Source organism: Cygnus olor, chromosome 9 (genome assembly GCF_009769625.2).
Source record: "Cygnus olor isolate bCygOlo1 chromosome 9, bCygOlo1.pri.v2, whole genome shotgun sequence".
Classification (NCBI taxonomy): Eukaryota; Metazoa; Chordata; class Aves; order Anseriformes; family Anatidae; genus Cygnus; species Cygnus olor.
Genome location: NC_049177.1, coordinates 11,105,697 through 11,128,719, shown reverse-complemented (window position 1 = coordinate 11,128,719; position 23,023 = coordinate 11,105,697). Strand labels below are relative to the sequence as shown.

The window sequence follows — 23,023 nt, the reverse complement described above, 5'->3', positions numbered from 1 at the left end:
CCCCTCTGTCTGCAAGGTCATCCCATGGGATGTGGACCTTCAGCTGTGGTTTGGTTCCTTATGCCCTTATAAGATGTTCTGAGGGCATCCTAGGGTGAGAAATCATCCCTTAAGTCTTTCAGTGCTGACTCGGGAGCACGCCGAAGGCCTGCGCTGCAGCGTGAGTAATGCTGTGTGCTCCCTGGGCAGGGAGGAGGGAGAGGGGGGCTGCTTTGCGTCCTGCTTCGTGCGCTTCTGATGCCGTCATCTGCCTGCTGACATGCTCCTTACTCACAGGAAGGAGGCTGGGGGGCTCAGACAGTGCGTCTGGATCAAACCCGTCCTTTAAAGCCCTGGTGAGCGTGGGTCTGCCCCAGAGCCCATCAGTCACGGCAGGAGCAGTCGTTCCTCGCCGCTGGCTGTCTGGGGCTGGGGGCGTGGGGACAGAGCACCCATTAGAACCGACCAGCTTTGGGTGAGTGCTTCTGCAGCACCAGACTGTAGGCGGAGGGGGGGAACTTTTTGTTCCCTGCACCTTTACAAAGCATGTAGGTATGACAAGAGAGCTGCTTTGAGCTGGAGGGAAGGAGCCCGTTCCCTCACTACTGTGTCAGGTCATTTAATTCTCTTTAGCACCCACCTCCATGCCCCTGCATTACCACCACCACCCCAAACTAAAAACCAAACACAAAGACCTGTTCTGGGCGTGAAACCTGGCCCATGGTGAGGCTCCAGCCCTGGAGGGGAATGTGGGAGGTTGGGGTTCAACCCAAGCCTCTTGGGTCAACTTCAAGCTGCAAGGCCAGCAATGAAGATGCTATGTACTGGGGATGGTGGAGGATGGGACGTGGACTCATGAAACCCCCCACACTTGTCGTCAGGGCATCCCTGCTGCTGGGTTTAAAACAAAAGATTAAAAAAAAAAAAAAAGATAAACACCCCCAAAAAAGCCCTAACCCTCTTGTTACCCCCCCACCCCTTTCCCAGCCAAGGACCTGTCGCCCATCCCGCTCTCGGCACAGCCATGACCACCACAGGGCACTGAAAAGAAAGCAACGGAGAGCAAGCTCAGGCTCTTGTTAGCTGGATATATTTTGTTTGTTTGTTGTCGTTGGCTTTTTTCACAGAACACTTTGCAGTAGACAAAAACTGGCATTGCAGTCTGTCAGTACGTCGCTGGCACAGGCTCAGCCTTCAGCACCTTGCTGGGCTCAGGTGGTCGGCCCTGGTCCTTTCTCTCGCTGGTTGGACTTCATTGCTGTTGTTCTTTTATTTTTTTTTCTTTTACCTTTTTTGTGTGTTTTTTTTCCTTTTTTTTTTTTTTTTTTTAACATTTCTCAAGCTTTCTCCGAAGGAACGGCCACTGGCTCTCAGCTAGCAGGAGACTACAGAAGAGCTCTCGGACGTGTGGGCTGGTTTCCTCCTCCCACCTCGCAGCTGACTTGGTCGAGATCGTTTTCCAACTCGTTTTTATTACAAAAATAAAAAAATGCTCCAACTATCAGTTTTACAAGGCATACAAAAAAATCTCTAAAAGGGAAACACAAGCGCAAGGTGCTGAGGTACGAAAACCTGAGGTAGTTTTTTTGTGTGTGTGTGTGTGTGTGTGTGTGTGTGTGTGTGTATATGCATGTTGCATTCTTGTAAAAACTTTTGCTAGGTTCTTTCTTCAAGCCCTGGGCCAACAACGTTTTGTAAATCTTTTCCCCCTTGTTTTTCCCTCCTCTCCCTCCAACACCAAAACTAAAAAAGGGGGGATTCATCCCCAAAGAGCCACGGGGGAAGTTTGTTCTCTGCGGGCTGGACCATGGGGCAGGCTGGTTTTTGGGGGGGGGTGGGGGGTGCTAATGTTGAGCACAGCTTTGTCTGGCGGTGATGGAGAGAAAGACGGACAGATGGACAGGGCGGGGGGTCAGAACAGATGCAAAACCCAGTTTTGGACTCTGTGAAGCAAAGAGGAAAGGGCGTGTGAAAGGGAGAGGTTCCTCCTGTAGGAGACGGTATCCCTTCTGTTGGCTCACACAGGCAATCCCCATGGCACTGCTCTTCTCAAAGCCCTTAAGAAATTGTTTCTTTAACACTTGGTTAATTATTTTTGTTCCTGCTGGCAATCCTACAACTCTGCTCTACTGTGCATTAGAGAACCAATGGACTAGCTCCTTTCCTTAAAAGTCTAAAAAAGCCTGCTTTTGCTAAAAACAAACATCCCGTGACCCCTCTGAAATTAAAAAAAAAAAAAATTAAAAAAAAATCTTACAAACATTAAAAATCGGCGTTAGTTTTGTTATTGATATATTAATTCTAAAATATATTACCCTCACGGGCGCTGCACGCCGGACAGGCTCCTCCACTCACCCGGCCACACCTGGCCAGAGAATGGTTTGCGAAACGGGTTGTTTTTAGGTAAAAAATAAAAACAATTAAAAAAAAAAAAAACAAAATCCAAAACCCTCTGCCTATGTTAGTCCAACTAAAGGGATAGCGTCGGGAGTCGAGTCGGGTGGAGGCTGTGGGATGGAGAGAGCCCGCAGCGCCCCGGGGCGAGCGGCCGGGCGCTGCGGCGTTGTCGCCGGTGCGTGGGGAGCCGCAGCCGTCCCCGTGCCCGTCCCCGCGCCTCGGGGTGCTCTTTGGTTTGCTCCCTGCCCGCTGGGTGGCAGGGGTACATTCATCGGGCGGTGCTGGCCGGCACGGCGGGAGCCTCACTTGCTGTGCTGCGAGGCTGGGGCTCCCTGAGCGTGTTTCTGCTCCTGCTGCTTCACCTGCTGGACGATTTCCCTGATCTTGCGCTGTGCAGTCTGGGGAGGAAGCGAGAGGCGCGGATCAGGAGGGAGGTTGGGGGGGGAGGGGGGGATGGGGACTGCAGCACAGCCACGAGCATCCAAAATGAGCACCTGAAATGAGCGTCCAAAGCCCCGAGCAGCTTAAGGGCACCCTGCACTCCCTCCTGGTCCGAGCAGGTGTTCCCACAACTGAGCCTCTCCCCACTCGTGGCTCTTAATGACGGGCCAGGCACCTGCTCGGGCCCCGCTGCAGTTGGGGCAGCGCACACAAGGAGCGGTTTGCTCCTGCGCCTCTCCCGGGGCAGCTGGCGAAGCGGTGCAGCCGGCGACGGCTCCAACAGCTGCGAGCTGAGGCCGGGGCCGTGCCTTTACACTGCGCGTTTTCAACTTGTGCTTCTTCCATGGCGAGCCTGAGATGTGTATTTTTAGCTCGATTAAGCCTATCCTTAATTTCAGTGCTAGCACCACTGGGGAGAGCTGCTGAGACACCGTTGGATGCAAGGCAGCCATCAGGAAACGGGTGCTGAGGGAGCCGGGCTTGGGGCGGGCCTCCCGGAGGCCGAAACCAGGCGGGAATATTCACGACGACAAGGGAAAACCCTCACCTGGCTGGCAAAGAAATGCCCGATGATTTTAACGATGACCTCCTCATTCTCATCTGGGGTTTGGTCTCGTGGCACGATGACTTCTGCGCTCGTTAAGTTCTGCAGCTCGTTCACCTGCAGCAGAAGACAGAGCCCTCGTTTTCGGGGTGGCTGCCCCCAGCGGGGCCCAGCCCCGCCGCCGCGCCCCCACGTACCGTTTTGCCACCTTTGCCTATCACGCGGCCGGCTGCAAAGGAAGGCACCTTGATGTGGGCTTCAAGCTTCACCTCTTCTTTCGGGTTAAAGAAGTTTTCTTCTTTCAGCTTCCCAAATATTCGCCCCTGGGCCTGCGAGAAGGGGGAGCGATGCAAAATGAAGCAAAAGCGGTGGTGCCGAGCGAGGAGCATCCAACCTGTGGACCCTGCAGGGCTCTGCCCTGACCCGGGGTGCCCAGCACCAAGCCAAGTGTCCCCCCCCTGCCATCAGGGGGCTGGCAGCACAGCAGCAACCCAAGGGATGCTCTCGAGTCATGTCCCCAGCGCCCAACCCCACCTTGAACTGAGCCTCGGGCGGCCCCGTGATGATGACCATCCGCTCACTGGCGTCGGGACCTTCTGCTGGGGCGATCTGCGAAATGGAGGGGGAGCGGGAGCGTGAGAGGGGCTCACCAAGCCTTTTGTCCCCTTGCTAAGCCATTTGTCCCCTCCAGGGAGGGGAGAACCAGCTCAGCCTCACTTCTGGTGCACATCCATCCATCTGGGGGGGTTAAATGCGTGCTCGGCTGCTGTGCACATGCGCCTGGAGGACACCAGGGTGCTGCAGCATCCCTCCACCCCCCGGGCATGAGGACCCGTGCAGAGAGCCGCGGGGAGGGGGCTCGCTGGCAGCACCACCCTTCTTTCGGGGAACTCCCTTCTCCCCACCTCGTCAGGAGCCGCCCAGGCACAAAACCTCAGCTTACCTTGATGGAGGCGCCGGCGAATCGCGCCAGCTGCTTGATGTGCTGCCCCTTCTTCCCGATGATGGCCCCCACTGCCTGCGTTGGGATGAACAAGTTGACAACCTCCTGCTCCGGGAGCTGGCGGGGAGAGTGAGGGGTTTTCCTTAATTCTTTCATTTTCCCTTTCCCCCCTCCCAGTGCACCACCCCATGCCCTAAAATCGCCAATTAGGAATGCCACCCCAAACAGCATCCCTGCCCTGGGGACAGCAGGGAGGGGGCACCCCACAGGGGATGTGGGTGCGGGAGGACTTACGGGGTGCTGATGTGGGAAGGCACCGACCGGGGAGGCTCCATACAGCCCCGAGAGGTACGCCGAGGAGCTCTGCGGGGGGAGAAGGGGCGAGAGTCAATGAGGACCCTGCTGCACTTTGCACCCTGGCCCCCCCAAGAAAGGGACACGGGGACACCCCTCAGCTCAGGAACCGAAGCCGAAACGGTGCTGTGAGCAATGCTGGTGCCTGGTGGAGAAGATTTGGCGAGAACTGAACCCACGACCACTTCCCTTTTCCAGGGTCAGAGGAGAAGAAGCAAAAGCTGGCGCTGACACTGCCCCAACAGCCGGCAGGGGCACAGCCAGGCTGGGACAGGGACAGGGACAAAGCCACGTGTCTCTCCCCGTGCCTGAAGGGGCGCTTGCCAGCACCCTGGCCCCTGAATACCCGAGGCCCAGGCGCAGCTCCTGGCAGTAGGTACAGCTCCTCCCAGCCCCGCATTCGGGCAGGCACAACCCAGTGGACGTGCAAGCCATCTGAACCCAGCTCCCCGGCCCCAGCCCTCCAGTTTAACCCGGCATGACAGGGGCTTCGGGAGCTTGCACCTTGGCCACGGGCATCATCTCCAGCACCAAAGCATCTGCTCCTGCCCAGCCTCACGGGCACGGAGACCTCAGCACCTCCCCAGCCTCCCCCTTTCACCCTGAGCCTCCTTCCCTGTCCCCCACGCTCTGCGCCTCTCCAAAGCTCTGGGTTTCAGCTACAGCCCCCACGGCCATCGCTCCGACATGCAAACCACAGTATTTGGGGGGAAGGAGCCAGCTGGGAGCCTACTTCCTATTTATTTTTTCCTGGCTCCCTGTTTGGGGTGATGTTTTGGGTCAAGGAGCCCATACTGGAGGAGGCTGCCTGAAGGAACCTTGCAGCCCCCCCCCCCCAGCTCAGGGAGCAACAAACGACACTGCAGTGCTCCAACACGGCTCTTCCCAGAGGCTCTGCTGACGCAGGCAGAGCATCCCTCTCTCCACAGGCACAGACAGACCGACCAACAGCCCCACGGACACGACCTGTGCTGAGACACCTCCCCTCCTGCTCTGGAGGTTGAAAGCAGAAAGGGAAGGGGCCCCCTTTGCTTTTAGCCCGTTCCAGTGCTCCTCTGCTCTGAATTTAGCAATGCCCAGGGGAAGGGGACCCCTCTGGGGCCACCACGCATGGCCACAAGCCCCGGAGTCACGCTCATCCGCCTCATCGCACCGCGAGCCCGGCACAGGCTCGGCACTCACCGTTCTCCTCCGACCACTCTGCTGCTGGCGGTGCCAGAAAAAGAAAACAGTACAAGTAAATTAACGTGCGCTGAGGCATCCTCCCTGCATTTCAAGCATCCAAGCAGAAATATTTAGAGAGAAATGGACCACAGAGCTGGGACGGCTTTGCAGGTTTAAGCCCTGTCACTCGGTCACCCTAAGGGTGTTCTGCAGGTGCTGGGGGACAGGAGGACCTTCTCTCTCCATCAGCCAACAGGACTGGTGGCCGCTCCTCTCCTGCCCACCATCCTCGTGGGCTGCCACACGTGCCTGGCGTGTGCCCTGCAGCCCTTCCTGTACATGTGGATGTAGGCACCACATCCCGGGCAGCACGGTGGGGCTGCTCCCCAGCCCTGGCTGCAGAACCACGTCGCAGACCCACCTCACTACCTCTCCTTCATAAGACTGCCCCTGCACTTGCAACTTACAAGACTTCTGCACCACGGAAAGGCCAAAGGGACCTGGGTCATGTCACAAAAAATGAGTTTCTAGCAGTGCATCTGTCTGAAGATAAGCTCTCAGCAGGCAGGACCCCTTGAGCGCTAGGGCATTAAGGCACCGAGCCTTAAGGCACTGCTCGCCCCCTTCCCAGCCACGCTCCGCATGCCCGGCGGCGATGCCCGCGGGTCCTGCCATGGTTCAGCACCTCTCGGGCGGCCCAGAGACTGTGCCCGTGGGGCACAACCCAGCCTGCAGCACCCAGGTGTGAGTGCGGGCCAGGACAGGGGAGCACCTCCACCGCCCCTCCCTGCCAGCACCAGCGGCCTCCAGGTCCCGCCTCGGCATGCGGAACGCAAGCCGAAAGCAGAGAACCACCCTCCAGAGGTGGCAAGCCTAAGATACAAGTGAGACCGAGCTCAGCACAACATCAGGACGCAGCCGATCTACCCAGGGAGCTACGTGCAAGGAGGGACAAGCCACGTTCAGTCTGTCTTCTCCACTTGGCTGCTCGGACAAGCACCTTTCCAAAACAGCCGGGGGTTGGAGCACTTGTTCAAGGCTCTCCACGAGATGGCCCCTACAGCCACAGCACCCACCCAAACCCGAGAGCTAGGAGGGTCCAGAGACCACCCTGCTCCCACGAGCAAGTCCCCCGCGCCCCAGATTCTCTTGCACTTACTGCAAATGGGTGGTAGGGGGTGGCCGCAGCAGCACCTCGGGCCCCCGCAGAGGACGGGAGCATGGAAAGCCCTGTCGAGAAGATGCCCAGAGCGCTGAGGTTCAGTCCTGGGATCAGGTTGGCTTGTTGCTAGAGAGGTAAAGACACAGAGAGAAGGGCTGAAGGTTGAGTGGGGTCTTGGGGGTTCTTAGCAAACGTTGTGGCCCTTTCCATGACAGACTGACCCCCCCCACTCCCCCCACATATTTTTCTGGTTGCCTCAGCAGCAGCTCTGAAGCAGGGGGATGTCGAGGGGCAGGCTGGGGGCTCACATTGACAGCCACAACGTCGTTCTCGTAGGCCTCTCGCAGCTTCTTCATGATCTCCACTTCAGCGTTGGAACACGCTTCTGTGCTGCCCTTCACCGTGATGGTCCGCTCGGGGTTGTAGATGGTTAAATCCTGTAAACTAGCCCACGTGCAGACAAAAGGGAGATGCTGTTACATTTCTTTTTTCAGGCCAAAATAAAGAAAAACTGCCAAATGAGAGAAGGGCCCCCCACCCCGAGGCAGCAGGACTTCCTCCCCCATAGCACTGCCCGCGGGTGATGGGGACAGGACAGCAGGACGGGCCTGCGTGGCTTGGGCTTGGTGCTGCCCGCAGTGTGGTGGGCAGCAGGGGGAACCACCCGGTGTTCAGCAGGACTTACGGCGAGATGGTGATCTTCGTCCCCGTGTCCTGCTCGATCTTCTTGAGGTTGCGGCCCTCTTTGCCAATCAACCTCCCCACCAGACTGTTGTGAGCTAGGATTTTCAAGGGGATCTCTTCTGCTCTAAAACAGGGGAGAAAGTAAAATCTCAAGGCCCGTCCAGTCTGTAAGCCCATCTCCAGCAAGGGGCAGCAGCGACACAGTGGGAGGAACAGAAGAACCATCTGTATTTTCTGAGGTTTTGCTCTCCGAGCTTGCCTGCATGCCACCCGAGCCACCCAAGCTCCTTGACTCCATGGCAACTGACAAGCAAATACGACGATTTTGTTAAGCCAGCGAATGTCGCACTTACGATTTGGTTTCGTCAGCTTCCTTCTGCATGATATCAAGGATCATGCGACACGCTTCAGAGCACCCCTCGGGCGTTGCGTGGATGGTGATGGGCTTCTCGGCAGCGCCAGCATTCTCCTTCCGATGGATGTCAACCCTACAGTGACACAACCAGCAGAGAGAAGCCCCCTGAGACGTGGCCGTCGTCGCAAGAAGGCTTTTGAGAGCTCATGAGCTCAACTGGCTGTTCACAAACAGGCGACATCATTTCAACATCTGCTCAGTCTTTGGGCTGAACCTAGGTCCTGCTGACGTACACCTACTGCCACCCAGAAGCAGCCCTTTGCTTGGATCAGGTTTGGCCTACACATGCCTCTACGGTCTGAGGTCTGCCTGGGGACTGAGGGATGCCAACCACCATCCAACACCAAGATGGGGCAGAACAACTCCTTCACTGGACAAAGCCCTCAGCCACCTGCCCTGTCTTTGACGCCTGTCCCGCTGCAGCAGGAGACCAGGTTCGAGGTCCCCAGAGGTCCCTTCCAACCTCAGCCTCTCCGTGCAGAGCACCCGAGGCTGCTCAGCAGCTGCCACCAGCGCTGCGTGTCCTCCGGGACGGAGACAACTTACCCGTGGCTGTCAGGGCACGGAGTCACACCTGCACACGGACAACAGCGCTCGTACTCACGCCCGTCCCTGTGAGACCAGAAAGTTTTCCCTTGTGCACTGGCCAAGGCTGTGCTCTAGCTGCTCTGCTCCTTCCCTCAGGGGGTGGCAGGAGGGAGGCAGGGGCCTCCAGCTCGCTCCTCACTGCACCCCTGCACCTGGCCAGGGCCCTGAGAGAGGGAGAGAGGAAAGCAGGGTAGGAGGCTCTGACACATGAACCACGTGCCTTGAAGGACATGGGTGATGCGTAAGCAATCTTTTCTCCTTCTCCACCGAGCCTTCATCCTGCCGGAGGATGACTCCACGTGGCCAACCTGCCATCAGCTCCGTGGCCACCACCTTGGGGTCCCCGTCACCATCGCGGCCGGGGCCGTGCCAGCCCCCATCTTATGGGGAGGTGCTGTACTTGCCCCCAGCTCCACGTGTCCGGCTCCACCACCGTGCCCTCTGCCAACGGCCAAGTTCCTGTTCTTGTAAGGGGTCCACGTCCTGACCCCACTGCCACTGTGGGTGCTGCTGTGCGAGCAAGGCCGAGGCTGTGGTGCAGTGCCCCCCAGCACAGCACTGGGGTGATGCTGGGTCCTGGTGGGTTTGCAGGGGTCATCTCCTACAGGAGCTCACCGACCACCACGTAGAAACAAGAAGGCTTCATCTACAGGGAGAGGGGGAGCAGCAGGGTAACCCTGAGCTAAGGGGAAAGCCTGTCCCTGCCAGCTCCGAAAGGATGGTCTCATCTAAGCACCGAGGAGGGAAAGGGGAGACAGTCAGACTGCTACGTCGCTCCAGCAGATCTTCTGTGGCGTCAGCTAGAGCAGGAGACCGGTCCTGCTCGCACCGGGCACTGGGGTGCTGGAGGCACCGGTGCTGACTCCACAGCACACAGGGACCAAGCCACGCACTGCCACTTGTGTGTGACACCCTCTAGGATGTTCCCAGCTGCAGAGCTCCATCAGGTTGACTCGGAGGACCTGGTCCTTCAGAGGCTGATCCTGTGTCCAGTGCCATGGGGACCTCCACTGCCTCCCACAGCTGGGGGGAAGGCAAGCACACCACAAGGTGCCTCCGAGCGGGTCCGTGCCTCGGTCTGGCAGCAGGACCAAGTCAGGCAACTTCTCAGACCCAGAAGCAGCTGAGGATGGTGGAGATGGGGCACACGGCCATGCCTTGGTACCGAAGAGGGGCTGAGAGCTGCGAATGAGCTGGATGGAGGCTCTGAAATGCCAAGCATCCTAGAGAAGCACAGAGCCAGGCATGGCTACGATTCCTGCTGGCCTGCAAGCCATCCCAACCTGGACGTGTGAGTTCCAGCTCAGTCTGCGGGGGGGAGATGGGGCGCCAGGAAGGGGCTGCTGCATCCAAGCATACCCTGCCCCAAAGAGCAGGAGGGCTGAGGAGGGCTCCAGGCTTCCCAGCACGTCCCAGTGCTGCTGCGGCACGGCTCCAGTCCGATGGGAGGACAGAGGAGAGGACAGCCGAGGAAGAGGATGGTAGACACCCCAAAACTGAAGGCAGCAGCCTCCTGCGACTGCATGTGCCACATGTACGAGGTCCTCCCTTGCCCGAGGCTGGAGCAGAAGCGGTGGCCCACCACGGCCCACGGCCTCCTGGGGCTGGCCTGGACAGGCGAGAGCACAGAGCGCGGCCTTCCTCTGCGGCACGGCGTCTTCAGGGCGGGCCCGGGAGGTCAACCCGTAAGGGTGAAAGGGCTCCGCAGCAGGAGCTGCCCACAGGCAGCAGTGTTTTGGGAGGAACCGCGTCCCTCATCCTCCTCGCCAGGTGCAGGGTGGGAGTCAGGGCTTGCAAAGGAAAACTTTCCAGTCTCAGGTGGCAAGGGCAAGGGTGCACCCGCTGCCGAACGCACCCAGGGACTCACCTGGAGAAGAAGGGCTGGAGGCCCAGGATGGACCCGAGCGTGGCGCACGTTGCAGCTGGGAGGGCAGCAGGTGCCTCCACAGCTGCGAGGTGGCCGTGCTCCCTGGCGAGCCTGGGCTCCTCACGCTGCGGGGCCACCCCCTTTCCATACGAACCTCTTTTTGCCAACAGGGACCTCTCTAAAACCCAACGCCCGCGAGCTGCTGGAGCAGGGGATCGTGACGAGCAAGGGGAGCAGAGGTTGAGCACTGGGTTCAGCCCAAGGGACACAGGCATGCAAATCTTCAAACATTTCTCTTACCCAGGCTGGAGGTTAACTTTTCGTACCAGAACAGGCAGGCTCGGGCACCGGTCTTTGCCTGCTGCTGGCAGGAGAGAGCACCAGCAAAGAGAGCATCCTCCTGAGCTACGCTGCGCTCTACGCTACTCTGCTCGGCACACCACGGGGCCACGCACGCCAGGAGCCGTACGGCAAGGATCAGTAGTGGTCAGCGTGTTTCAGAGACAGCTGAGCACCAGCAGGGTCCGGAACAAATTCGGCTCAAGTGGATGCACTATTCTGATTTAAGTAATTTCCTCTCAAAGCTTCTCTGAGAAATAGGACGCCCTGGAGGATGTTCTGGTACAGGAGTCCCATGTCCTGTGGGATCACCGGGTTCAGGATGATGAACATGGGAGAAGACAGCTTTGGGTTAAACACAAACACATCTGGGCAGGAACAAAGCGTGCAGGAAAACCGTGCAATCAATGTAAACATCGACACGAGAAACATGGAAAACTTCAACAAGACAGTCCTTAAATATTTTTTTTTCTTCAAAAATAAAAAAAAAACATTAGATAGTAAAAAAGGCTTCAAATTGCTACAAAAAGCCCATTGGTGCTCCCTTTCCCCCTGTGCAACATCTCTAGCCCTTACAGAGCGCTGCAGCATGAACAAATCCCAAGGGCAAAGAGTGTCACTGCTGCCTCTAGGATCCCCATTTTATCCCCAAATCCGCCCTTTTTCTCCAAAGCCTCGTCCCAAGCTATTTCTGCAGGGCGAGAGCTACGTGAGCCAAGCAACGCTGGCTGACAAGCAGCGAGCACACCCGTTTTGGGGCTGGCTCCGGGGCTCGCAGGATCCAGCCTCTCCTGCTTTGTAAAGCATTAGACTTTAGAAACCCCGTTTCTGGCCATTTTCAGCATGTGCTCCCCCTCCTAACCCCCCAGGCCAGTAAGGATGGGTTTGGGAAATGGAGCTGAGCTGTCTAGACCCCATGGGCTGCTACCCCATGATGAGGGAAGCTCGCCGCCCTCTCCTGAAGCTACACCCCAAAAATACAACGTTCGCTGACAGCCGAAAGCAAGTGGACCCACAGAGTCCTGTGGAAGGAAACAAAACCATTCGAGGTACTTACTTGGACTGGGTTTGCTTAGTTAGGTTCTTTATGGTCAAGCCCTCCTTTCCTATGATCGCACCAACAAACTGCGTGGGCACCAGCATCCGCAGTGGGAAATCGAGCTGTTTGGGCTGCGAGGAGCCCCCCGGGGAGGAGCCCTGCTCCCTGGAAGAGTGGCCCCCGCGGCGGGATCGCTGGGGGGGCGGAGGGGAGCTCACCTCTTCATCCGGGATGTAGGAAACCTTGAAGGAATAGCTCTCAAGCTGGTGGCCGCTGAGCTTCTCAATTGCTCTGCAAGGCAGGGAGAGGAGGGGAGGGTGAGAGGTCGGTGGCACCCCCAGCGCTTCTCCTCACAGGGCACCGTCCCTCTCCAGCCCAGCGTCCTCCTTCCCCCCAAGTCCACAGGAGAAGAGAGAAGACAAAGTCCCCCAACTTTGGTCCAACTCAGGTGGGAAATCACTGCAGTGTCCATCAGCAAAGCCTCGAGGTCAGACCTACCATGCCTTGGGGCATCTGTCTCTGCTGCCATCCTGTAAAGCTACAGCTTTCTGTCCTTGCACTTCTGACTAACTCTTAGTTTGCACGTTTTTCCTCTGCTGGATGCAACAAGTCTTCAGGCACGTCTTTGCATGGTGCCTACACCAGGTTCTTCCATCCTCTTGAAGTTCTTCTTGATGGGTGGCATTTCTCTGCGACTCCTCTATAGGGTCTCCACACAACACGCCAGTGATTTGCCCTCTGCTGCTCTCCACCCCTGCAGACTGGCCACTGACCCCCGCCTCCCTCTCGCGTCCCCTAACCAGTTACTGACAAACCCAAATGCCCTCTTCTCCAGGTCAGGGGGGCATTTTGGAAGCCTTCTGGGAGCTGCTCAGATGGTTTCACTTAGCTCCAGGAAGCAGGAGTTGAGTCTTTGCAAATTTTGGTCTCTAACTTGACTCTGCCCTATACGACTACCATCTCTCCCACCTCCCTCACCATATTCCACCTCTCCAGCTGCTCGAGCCAGGTGGCCGAACCAGTGACCGACAAAGCACGTTCCCAGTTTAGGTCTGAACTTCCAGTCCAGGAAGACGACTCTGATGGGCTGCTTACCTGACCTGACTCTCCGCTATCTTAGAGTGCTTTGCTCCCCGAAGACAAGGCCACTGGGACCCCAAAGAGGACCTGCAGGCTTGTAGGAAAGATGCAGTCCAAAGGGAATTGCAAATGACACAGCCAAGAGCCCCTTGGGGGCAGGAGGAGACAGCACAGAGGAAGAGGGGACAAGCAGAGGGCTGTGGGACGGGCAGCCCTTAACACACTTGAAGCTGAAAGAGCTTGGAAACAACCCCACAAGGGGGAGAGAAAAGTCAAGAAGAAAAATAAAGAATGGTGCAGCCTAGAAAAATGGCCAGGGGAATATAGCTGAACTTCACTGGGGAAATTCGGGTGGTTGGTTGGAAATTTGTCTTGCCTGGAAGGTCCATGGAGAGGGCAATGGGGCTTGGAGCACCCCAGGTCTACTCTCCCTTGATGCTTCTACGGAGAGTACCACGGTAGCGAGGACAAAATCTGTCCTCAGCAGGTGGACACACCAGCCCCCACCAGGTCTTTGGAGCAGGAGAAAAAGCAAACGTGGCTGATGTGGACAACTCCTGGCCCCGCACAGCACTTCACCATGTTCCCAGGAGAAATCGAAAATACAGACAAATAGGAAAAAAAAGCCACTTACACTTTTGCTTCTTCTTTCGTTGCATACGTTACGTTGACAACTGCTGTTTCTGTGTCTGTGTTAACTGGGGGAGAAGCAAGGTGGGGAGCGTTAGGGGGCAGGAGGAGATGGCCGTCACCGCTGTTCCCGGACCCCAGTGCCCCACGTTGCGGTGGAGGGCTGACGCAGAGCGTGGGAGCACAATGCCTTTCTCGTGGGGGGGCCCAGCCACTGCCTGCGGTCTGCACTTGTCCACCACCGTGGACTTGTCTCCACCCCACAAAAGGAGCAGCAAAGGAGACGCCCTGTGCTGGGCTGAGGTCGCTACCCAAAGCCTGAGCTGCCAGCAGGTGACTGTTCAGGGAAAACCACTTCAGCCCAGCACAAACCACTGGGACAACCACATTTCACCCTATTAGGTTCTGCTGAGAGTGGCTTTTCCAGCATGGGCTGAGCTGGGGCACGGCACTGGGGCTCTCGGACAGATGAGGACCGTGCGGGACCATCTTACCTTGCTCTACATTCTCCACTGTCCCGTACTGGGCTAAGAGGCCATCCAGCACCTGGGGAGAGAGCAGAAAACCAGGCAGGTGAGGCGGGCAGGAGCCCTCTGCCAGCCTGGCTCAAACCCTGCTTTGCCCCCAGACCTCCCAGTGCGAACCTCGGGCTGTGCCATTTCCAGCAGGGCTCCTCCGCTCTGTGGCTCCTTGCTCCGCTCTGACCCGCGGGGTCCTGCATGCTCGGAGCCATCCTCAAGCCACCTCCACCCGACTGCAGGACCACCTTCACCCACCCTGCACCCCACCGCCCTGCAATGCCCCTCTGCTCAGAGCAGCGAGCCCCGGGCATGCGGGAGATGGAGCCCAGTTCGCCCTCCGCCTCCTGACTGGGGATACTGGGAAGGCAACGGAAGGACTCTGTGGAGACCGCGCACCCTGGCAGTGCAAGTTTGTGCTGAGTGATGGAGGAGGTGCGGTGGGGTGCTTTTGGGGTGGCCCAGCCTCTGGAGGGGGCAGGAGGGGAGCGCGGCGCTTCTTACCTCCCACTGCAGGTGGGGGGGGATGTTTCGGATCTGGATCTTTCTGCTCCTGCAAAGACAAAGCCCTGGGTTACAGTCACGGGAGGGCAGCAACTACCGGAGGCTTTCTGGGAGCGAGAAGGTGAGACCTTGAGAAGGCACCCCGCTTCCCGAGCTGCATGCTGCTGCTCTCCAGCGGTTCCCAGCATCACCTGGTGGATTTCAGTGGAGAAACCGAAATGCATGTCCATGGAGGAGGCACCTGGAGGTGAGCGGCGCTTCCAGCCCCGCGTGGTGCCGCCTCGGGGCATCACCAGGGCCCCCCAAGAGGCAACGGCCACCCAGCGCCTCCCCAGACAACCTGCAGCAAGACGCACTCGGGCAGTTTTGGGACAAAACTCACACACTGCCCATCCCGAGCAGCATTTGCAATCCTTTCTTAGCCAATTTCCTCCACCAGACTGTTATTTTTTCCCTTTTTGCTGCTATTTTCAGCCAAGAGCAGCTCACGGAGCTGACACACAGCTGCACGACCGCTGAACCCGGTGCCAGGAAGCCAGGCAGGGCAGAGCAGGACCACCTCCTCCAGCAGTCGGGACTGGTTTCCCTGCCAAGCTACCTCCCGGCACACGCTGGTTTTGGGAGCCCATCAGCAGCAGGAGGTCGTGCCCGCTCTGCCCAGCTTTGCCCTTGCTCGAGGAGGACGCGAGGAGGGGAGGCGATGCTGCGAAGCGGCAGGGGAACGCATGGACCCTGCCATCCCCCCTGGTTCGCAGCCTCCCCTGAAGGGGGCTCTGCCAATCAAAAGCAATCAGGCGCTGGAAAAAGTGGGGAAGCCACAGCCAAAGACGTCTCCTGCAGCGCTCCCAAAGCCCACTCCTTCAGCAGCCACGGACCTCTCTGGTCCCAGCTGCCACCAGGGATTTCAGGGCTGGGTGCAGAGCTCACATGGCAAGGAGCAAGATTCATCTCATCCTGCCCATCCCATCCCATCTCATCTCATTCACCCCATCCTGCTCCACCTGATCTCATTCCACCTATCCAACCTCTCCCATCCTATCCAACCCTACCCATCCTATTCTATCCAACTTTACCTGTCCCATCCTATCCTACCCATCCTACACCCATCCCATCCTATCCCATTCCCCCCTTTCTACTGCATCCCATCCTATCACAATCCACCAATTCCATCCCATCCTACCCCATCTCATCCTGCCTCATCCCATCCATCCCATCCTACCCCACCCTATCCCATCCCACCCCATCTCATAGAGTCAAAGAATCATTAGGATTGGAAAAGAACTCCAAGACCTTTCCTTGAACACCCCCAGGGATGGTGACTCCACCACCTCCCTGGCAACCCATGTTCCAGGGTTCCACTTGTGTCCCAGGCCCTTCACCAGCTTCGTAGCCCTGCTCTGGACACGCTCCAAGGCCTCGATGTCCTTCTTGTAGTGAGGGGCCCAAAGCTGAACACAGCACTCGAGGTGCAGCCTCACCAGAACAGAGCACAGGGGGACGATCACCTCCCTGGCCCTGCTGGCTGCACTATTCCTGACACAACCAGGATGCCGCTGGCCTTCTTGGCCACCTGGGCACACTGCTGGCTCATGGTCAGGTGAGCATCAATCAGCATCTCCAGAGCCTTTTTCCCTGCACAGCTTTCACAGAATCACAGAATCATGAAGGTTGGAAAAGCCCTCCAAGACCATCTGGTCCAACCATCCCCCTACCACCAACGTCACCCACTAAACCGTGTCTCCAAGCACCACGTCCAACCTTTCCTTGAACACCCCCAGGGACGGTGACTCCACCACCTCCCTGGGCAACCCATCCCAATGTCTGACTGCTCCTTCTGAGAAGAGATGTCTCCTCATTTCCAACCTGAACCTCCCCTGGCACATCTTGAGGCCACTCCCTCTGGTCCCATAACTAGTTACCTGTGAGAAGAGGCCGACCCCCAGCTCCCCACACCTTCCTTTCAGGCAGTTGCAGAGAGCAATGAGGTCTCCCCCGAGCCTCCTCTTCTCCAGACCAAACACCCCCAGCTCCCTCAGCCGCTCCTCACAGGACTTGTGTCCCAGGCCCTTCACCAGCTTCGTAGCCCTGCTCTGGACACGCTCCAGGGCCTCGATGTCCTTCTTGTAGTGAGGGGCCCAAAGCTGAACACAGCACTCGAGGTGCGGCCTCACCAGAGCAGAGCACAGGGGGACGATCACCTCCCTGGCCCTGCTGGCTGCACTATTCCTGACACAACCAGGACGCCGCTGGCCTTCTTGGCCACCTGGGCACACCGCCGGCTCGTGTTCAGGCGAGCATCCATCAGCACCCCCAGAGCCTTTTCCTCTGCACAGCTTTCCAGCCACTCTGCCCCAAGCCTGTAGTGCTGCATGGGGTTGTGGCCAAAGTGCAGGCTCCGGCACTGAGCCGTGTTGATCCAACCCCACCCCACGGAGGAGGCGGTCAGGAGGACCTGGCCCATGGGGGGCCCACGGCCATGGCAATCCTGCGCTGCTCACCAACAACCTCACCCGTCCCCTTCTCCTGCCCATCCTTGTCACCTGCCCACGGCTGACCCCGCACCACCGCGCACACAGCGTCCACTCCAGAAAACGGGACGTGTCTCATTTGGAGCACCCACGGCTGTTTCCCAGGTGGAAAATGGCCCCCGCCCAGTTGAAGCAGCGCTGGGCCATGTGTGGCCACCCCCGATGATGGACCTGGGGGCCCTGGGGGTGCCACAGGCTAATTTTAGCCCCCCCCCAGCTCCCAACACCAGAACTAGTGATGAATCAGCCCCACTGCACTGCACCGCACGCTTTGCAGTAAGCTGGTGGGAATTAATACCACCAATAATCACTAATGTCGGGGATACAGTTTATGGAAAAACACCTAATTAGCCCCACAAGAGCACATCAGCACAACCCCATCCACAAGCGCGTGAGGCAAGGGGCAAGAGACAAAAAAAAACAACCCCAAGCACCAGCTTCAAGCATTAAAGAGATGGGAATTTTTATTTTGGGGGTTTTGTCCAAACAAGGATTTTTTTCCATTCACGCCGTGCATTGTTTTACTGTTATAAAGCCATAAAGGGGTTTTAGCACCTTCTACCTTGGATCAGTATTTGGGGTAGCTAAAAAAAAGCCCTGTGGCTCCTGCTTCCAATCAAAACCAAAATTCTAGAGAAATGGGAAACAGAGGGGGGGAATCTGCACACCTCCACCTTACAAAATATTTCAGTGCTTGCTCGTGAAAACCTCACAATGTCACTAAAGCATTTAGGAGGTGCGGGGTTTCACAACTCTCTCTTTGCCGCCAGCGACTTTGCTCCACCTGGTAAAATATCTCCAATGTCCTAGGCGAAAGATTATAATAAAAATTTGTATAAAAAAATTATGATGCCACCAAAATTATAAAAACCAGCAGGCGGTACGCAAACTCGCGCCCACCTGAACTGGTTGCATCTGGCGATTTGCAGCCGGACACGAGCATGCTCCCCCAGACGAAAGCAGCTGATGATTCCCTGCCTCCGTCGGTTTCGTTTTGGGGTCACCTCGACAAATTCTGCGTCTGCCCCAGCTGCCGGGATGGCAGCGACAGCTCGGGGATGGACGAGCATTAAAGGCGCTGCCCCAGTTTTGAGCGGCGGCCGAGAGCACCGCGGGTGCGCCTGCTCCGGGGGCTTTGCCTTGACGCTCTTAAGGAATTAAAATATATTCGTGCTAAAGCCCTGTCCTCCGGCGCGGGAGGGGGGGCAAGGAGGGCACATGATGAACGCACCCCCACGACCTGGGGATGTATTAACGATGGAGCTGAATGGGAAACTGCGTCCCATCTGTCACGGCTTTTCAAGATTAAGAGGGGGAAAAGGGGAAAAAAACCAAATGCAAACACCCCTCCGCGTTCCTGCTCTGCACTGGGACGCAAAGGGGGACAACAATTATTCCTCTCCTGTCACCGAGACGCACCCTGCAGCCCACCCCAAATTCCTGGAATACAAATCTCCCCCGAGTTTCCATTGCAGGAATCCGATCCACAAATATCCTGGTTAAAAATGGGGAGCTAAAAAAAATAAAACAAAATACAGAAATAAAAATAAAACTGCTGAACACCCAGCAAACCTCCTTCCCTGGCCGGACTGCGTGTCACCGTGCCGGCTGCACAGTGGGAAGCAGCTCTCCATCGGCTCCCCTGGCTCTCCAGCTTATTCCAGGACATTTTTTTCAACCCTAATCCTGATGCAACCCTGATTTGTGAAACTCCCAGCTCACTGCCGCTCTGGGTAATGGGTTATTCCTGGGAAATGCTGTTTTTAAAGCTCGTCGAGCGGTGCCAACCCTGGCCACGTGCTGCGCCCCTGGGAAAGGGAACAAGGAAAGTTGCCCCTGGCCACAGCAGCAGCCTCAGCGACGCACTTTCAGTGCTTTGAATTTAATTTTCAACCCGAAGCAAACCACCACACCATGCCCCAAACATCTCCAGCACGCTCAATGCTATTCACGAACAAACTAACTGAAAACTGCAGGCTTTTTAACCGAATTTAAGGCTGGCGACAAACCCACCCGCTCCTGACACGTGTGTATGTGCAAATCACCCGTGCTCGAAGCTTTTCCCGGCAAAGCAACGCGCAGAATCGTCAGTTTGCACAAGGGTTTTCTGTTTTCTCTCCCCTAAACAAGCATCTGCAATCAACACTAAGCAATAACAACAATAATGAGGGAGGGAGATAACGCCCGCGGAGAGATGGAAGGGCTTGTGCTTGTATTCCATGCAAGGAAGTGGGGGAAAAAAAAAAAATGGAAAAAAAATTATTCCCTCCCCAGAAAGCGCACCTGAAGTGCTACAGCATGAATGCAATGAAAAAATAAATAAATAAATAAATAAAATAAAATATAAATGAAGACGATGGAAAGATGAGCGCGAAATGCAACCGGGTGTGGGAATAAAGGGGCACAAACCCAGCTCGTGGAAAAGCACACCTCGCTGGCAAAAACTCTGCCTTTAGCCCAAAGTGCCACGGAAAACAACGAGCTCCAAGGCTGACTTCTCACCCCCGAGCTCCGCGCCCCAGGAGTGCCGGAGGCGTCCGGACAGTTTTCCAGCGACCCCGCTAAATCCCAGCTGCGACGCCAGCCTTTCCCTCCCCGCCTCGAGCCTTTTTGTGATTTAACAGATTTAAGAATAATTCCTGCTGGAACCAGAGAGCTCCAGCAGCTCCCCTAGGAACTCATTTCAAACCGATTATTTTCCAGAAGCATCATTTGAAAATTGTTAAATTGGAAAATTATGGCGGAAGCAGAAAATAAAAGGCACCTCGGCCATGCGGAGCCTGGAAATTTCTCCGCGTGGAAGCCACGAAGCGGGGCTCTGGCACGTCGCTGCTCCTGATTAAACTCATTGCTTTCGGCCAGCACTTGTACACGAGCCCGCACGGGGGGCGCTTGGGCTTTGCTGTTAGCATCACACAAACAATCCTGATTATTATTATTATTAATAATATTATTATTATTATCTTTTTTTCCCATCAGTGGGATGTTCAGAGGTCAGATGCACAGCTCTGGACACAAAATACCCCTGAAAATACGGCTCTTTCACCCGGCTTGAGCTAAACAACAACATTCTCTGTTCCTGGTGAATTCAAAACCAATGTTACAAAAAAAAAATTTTTTTTTTAAAAATTTAATCCACCGATGCACAGCACAGCTTATACAAACACAAAACAATCACAATAATTTCCCATCATGCCTTCAGCAGGGCAAACCCTTCGCACTGCAGCGCAATTACCGATTTTTAACTCGTGAAGCACAAATTCGGGCAAATTCTGCGCTTCCCTCCAGCACCGTGTGTCCTTTTGTGCCTTCGGAGGCTCCTCGAGGAAATCCCTCCCGGCAGGTTCCCGACGCACAGATATGTTTTTTTCGGGCAGATTTCTTATCAAATCCCCTTCCCGCATAGCACTCAAACCCCACCGCCGTGCAGCAAACACCGAGCATCCCCCGCGCGTCAGTGTTTTACGCTGAGCACGTATACGCAGAAAACAAACAAAATATTTATATATATATATATATATATACGTATAAGGCAATAAAAATAAATCACTGCAGATTAATCCCAGGGCAGGGGAAAACTACAACACAACCACGTGAGCCTCCGCTCCACGCCAAAAATCGCGTTATAAAAATCAAACCTTTAATCTGCCGAGGCGACGGCACGGCCCTGCCGGCCGCGGGTGTTAACGTGAGGCTGGAGTTTTGGTTTTTGGATGCGAGCAAAAGAGACCCGAAATGAGGTGCCGACAAGCTGGGGAGCCGGGCTGGGCTAGAAAACTTGGAGAGAGCTGAAAACAGGCTATGGCCAAAGAAATAAGCATTTATTTCTGGGCTGTTTAAATGCCTTTTTGTACGCGGCAGGCAAATTAAGAGCACAGCAGCCCAATGGAGAACGGGGATAAGGGCGAACCCCTGCTTTCCATCGGACGTCGTGAAGGTCCGACACCCTCAAAACCCCTATTTCTGCCTCTGCCGCTCTCCAGAAGCGGCCGACGGAGCGGCACGAGGCTGCCGGAGGAGATTTAGCTCCGAAACCTCGCGGCGGGGAGGCGGGGGGAGGCTTCGCCTGCTTGGTTGGGAGGTAAAAGCGCGCGTGCTCCCCGCCGAAGGAATCCCGCTGTCAGAGCCCGCATCCCACCGCGGCACACGTGATGCCAGGCACGAGCTGCTCCCCACCGAGTCCCCATTACACAACGCGTCGTGTTTGTGTCCCCCCCCAGCACCATGTTGCAAAATTACGTCTCCGGCACCAACCGTGCCCCGAGCCTCCGAATTTCGGGCCACCGGACCCGCTGTCGCGAGGTGCCGGGGGGCAATGCTGCGGGTCGGGGTGCTCCCCTCTCTTTATAAAGCGGCATCGCTGTCGCCCACCTGAAGGGAGGAGCAAAGTGCGCTGGGAGTGGGTTCTTTGGGAGGGGGGCGCAGGAGGAAAGATGCGGGCGTAAGGAAAAAATAGGGAAAAAAATAGAGAAAAAAAAAATAGAGGGGAAAAATAATTTAAAAAATACATGTAAGGACCTGGATCACTTGACGGAGGAGACGCGACCGCCCGCAGCGCGCAACTTCTCCCGGTGCAAATCCTCGGAAGGGTTGTTGGGATTGTGACTATCGCTCTTATCGCTGCTATCGCTGCGGTTTATTGCCGTTATCGTTCCCGCTATCGCTCCCCGTGCTGCTGCTCTCGCCGCCGGGGCTGTTACTTCCCGGCAGGAAGCCGCTTCCCGGCCGGGCTGGTGGGGAGCAGCGGGGGGCCCCGGGGTGCCCCCAGCGCCGGGCTCCCCCCGACATCTTGTGGCTGCGGGGGGAGCTGAGGCCGGGCAAAACAGCCGTGGGGGTCCCGAGCCCCCCCCCTCCCCGAGCCCCCAGGGGCGGTGGCGGCGCTGCCCCCCCCCCCCCCGCCGCGCTTCGCCGCGGAGCGTAGCGAAAGTAAAACCCGGCGCTGCTCCCGCTGCCCCCCCACGCGTGTGCGTGGGGCGTGCGCCCCCCCTTCGCCCCCCCCTCCCCGACCATCCCACGCCTCACCTGAGCTTTTTGGGCACGGAGTAATCCACCTCCAGCACTTTGCCGTGCAGCTCCGCTTTACCTGCGGGGACAGCGGGCTCAGCGTCGGCGGGGCTCGCCGCCGCCCCCCCCCCCGGCTTTCTCCCCGGGACCCCCCCGCCGCCCCCCCCGGCCTTCATCCCCCTCGTCCTCCTCTCCGCCGGCCCCCCGGGCCCCGGAGGCGCTCCCCCCCCCTCCGCTCCCGCCGCCGCCCGGCTCCGCGCTGCCCCCCCCAGCCGCCCCTTCGGCCGCCCCCCGCTCGGCGCCCCCGGCGAGTTGGGGCAGGGCACCTCGTAATAAGGTGCCCGGGGCCTGGGGGGTGCCGGGGGGGCGGCCGGCGGGGGGGCCCGGCGCTCGGCTGCCCCTCAATAAAATCGGAGAAAAAAATCAGCGAAAAATCAGCCGGGGCCGGAGCCGCCGGGCCGGGGGGGAGCGGGGCGGCCGGGGGGGGGCCCGGCGGGGGGAGCCGGGGGGGGCCGCGGCGCCGCTCACCCGAGAGGGTCTCGATGGCCCGGATGGCCCAGTTCTGGTCCGGGAAATCCACGAAGGCGTAGCCGGACTTGAGCAGGACCTGGCCGGCCAGGGGCAGCTTCCTGTCCCCGAAGAGCCGCTTGAGGTCGTCGGCGGTGGCGGCGGGGCTGAGGTTGCCGATGTAGAGCTTGTTCATCCTCCGCCGCTTCATGGGGAGCCCCGCGGCTCCTCCCGCCCCGCGGCCGGAGAGAGACGGGCACGGCGCTGCGCCACCCGCCCGGCCCGGCCCGCAGCCGCCTGCAACAGCGCCCCGCCGCCGGGCAGCGGGCGGAGCCG

General features: G+C 57.7%; 1 protein-coding gene across 1 annotated transcript; it reads right to left on the bottom strand.

Annotated features, from left to right (window-relative positions):
* Window positions 1–1,053: 1,053 nt before the first annotated feature.
* Window positions 1,054–23,023, bottom strand: IGF2BP2 (insulin like growth factor 2 mRNA binding protein 2). Its single transcript, XM_040567565.1, has 16 exons — window positions 22,709–23,023; window positions 22,199–22,259; window positions 14,649–14,697; window positions 14,121–14,172; window positions 13,631–13,694; window positions 11,935–12,207; window positions 8,022–8,156; window positions 7,670–7,792; window positions 7,293–7,428; window positions 6,982–7,110; window positions 4,599–4,667; window positions 4,305–4,421; window positions 3,896–3,970; window positions 3,559–3,690; window positions 3,365–3,478; window positions 1,054–2,774 (listed from the first exon to the last, which is right to left on the bottom strand). The coding sequence occupies exons 1-16, from the start codon at window positions 22,896–22,898 to the stop codon at window positions 2,679–2,681; spliced, it is 1,815 nt and encodes a 604-aa protein (XP_040423499.1). The 5' UTR covers window positions 22,899–23,023; the 3' UTR covers window positions 1,054–2,678.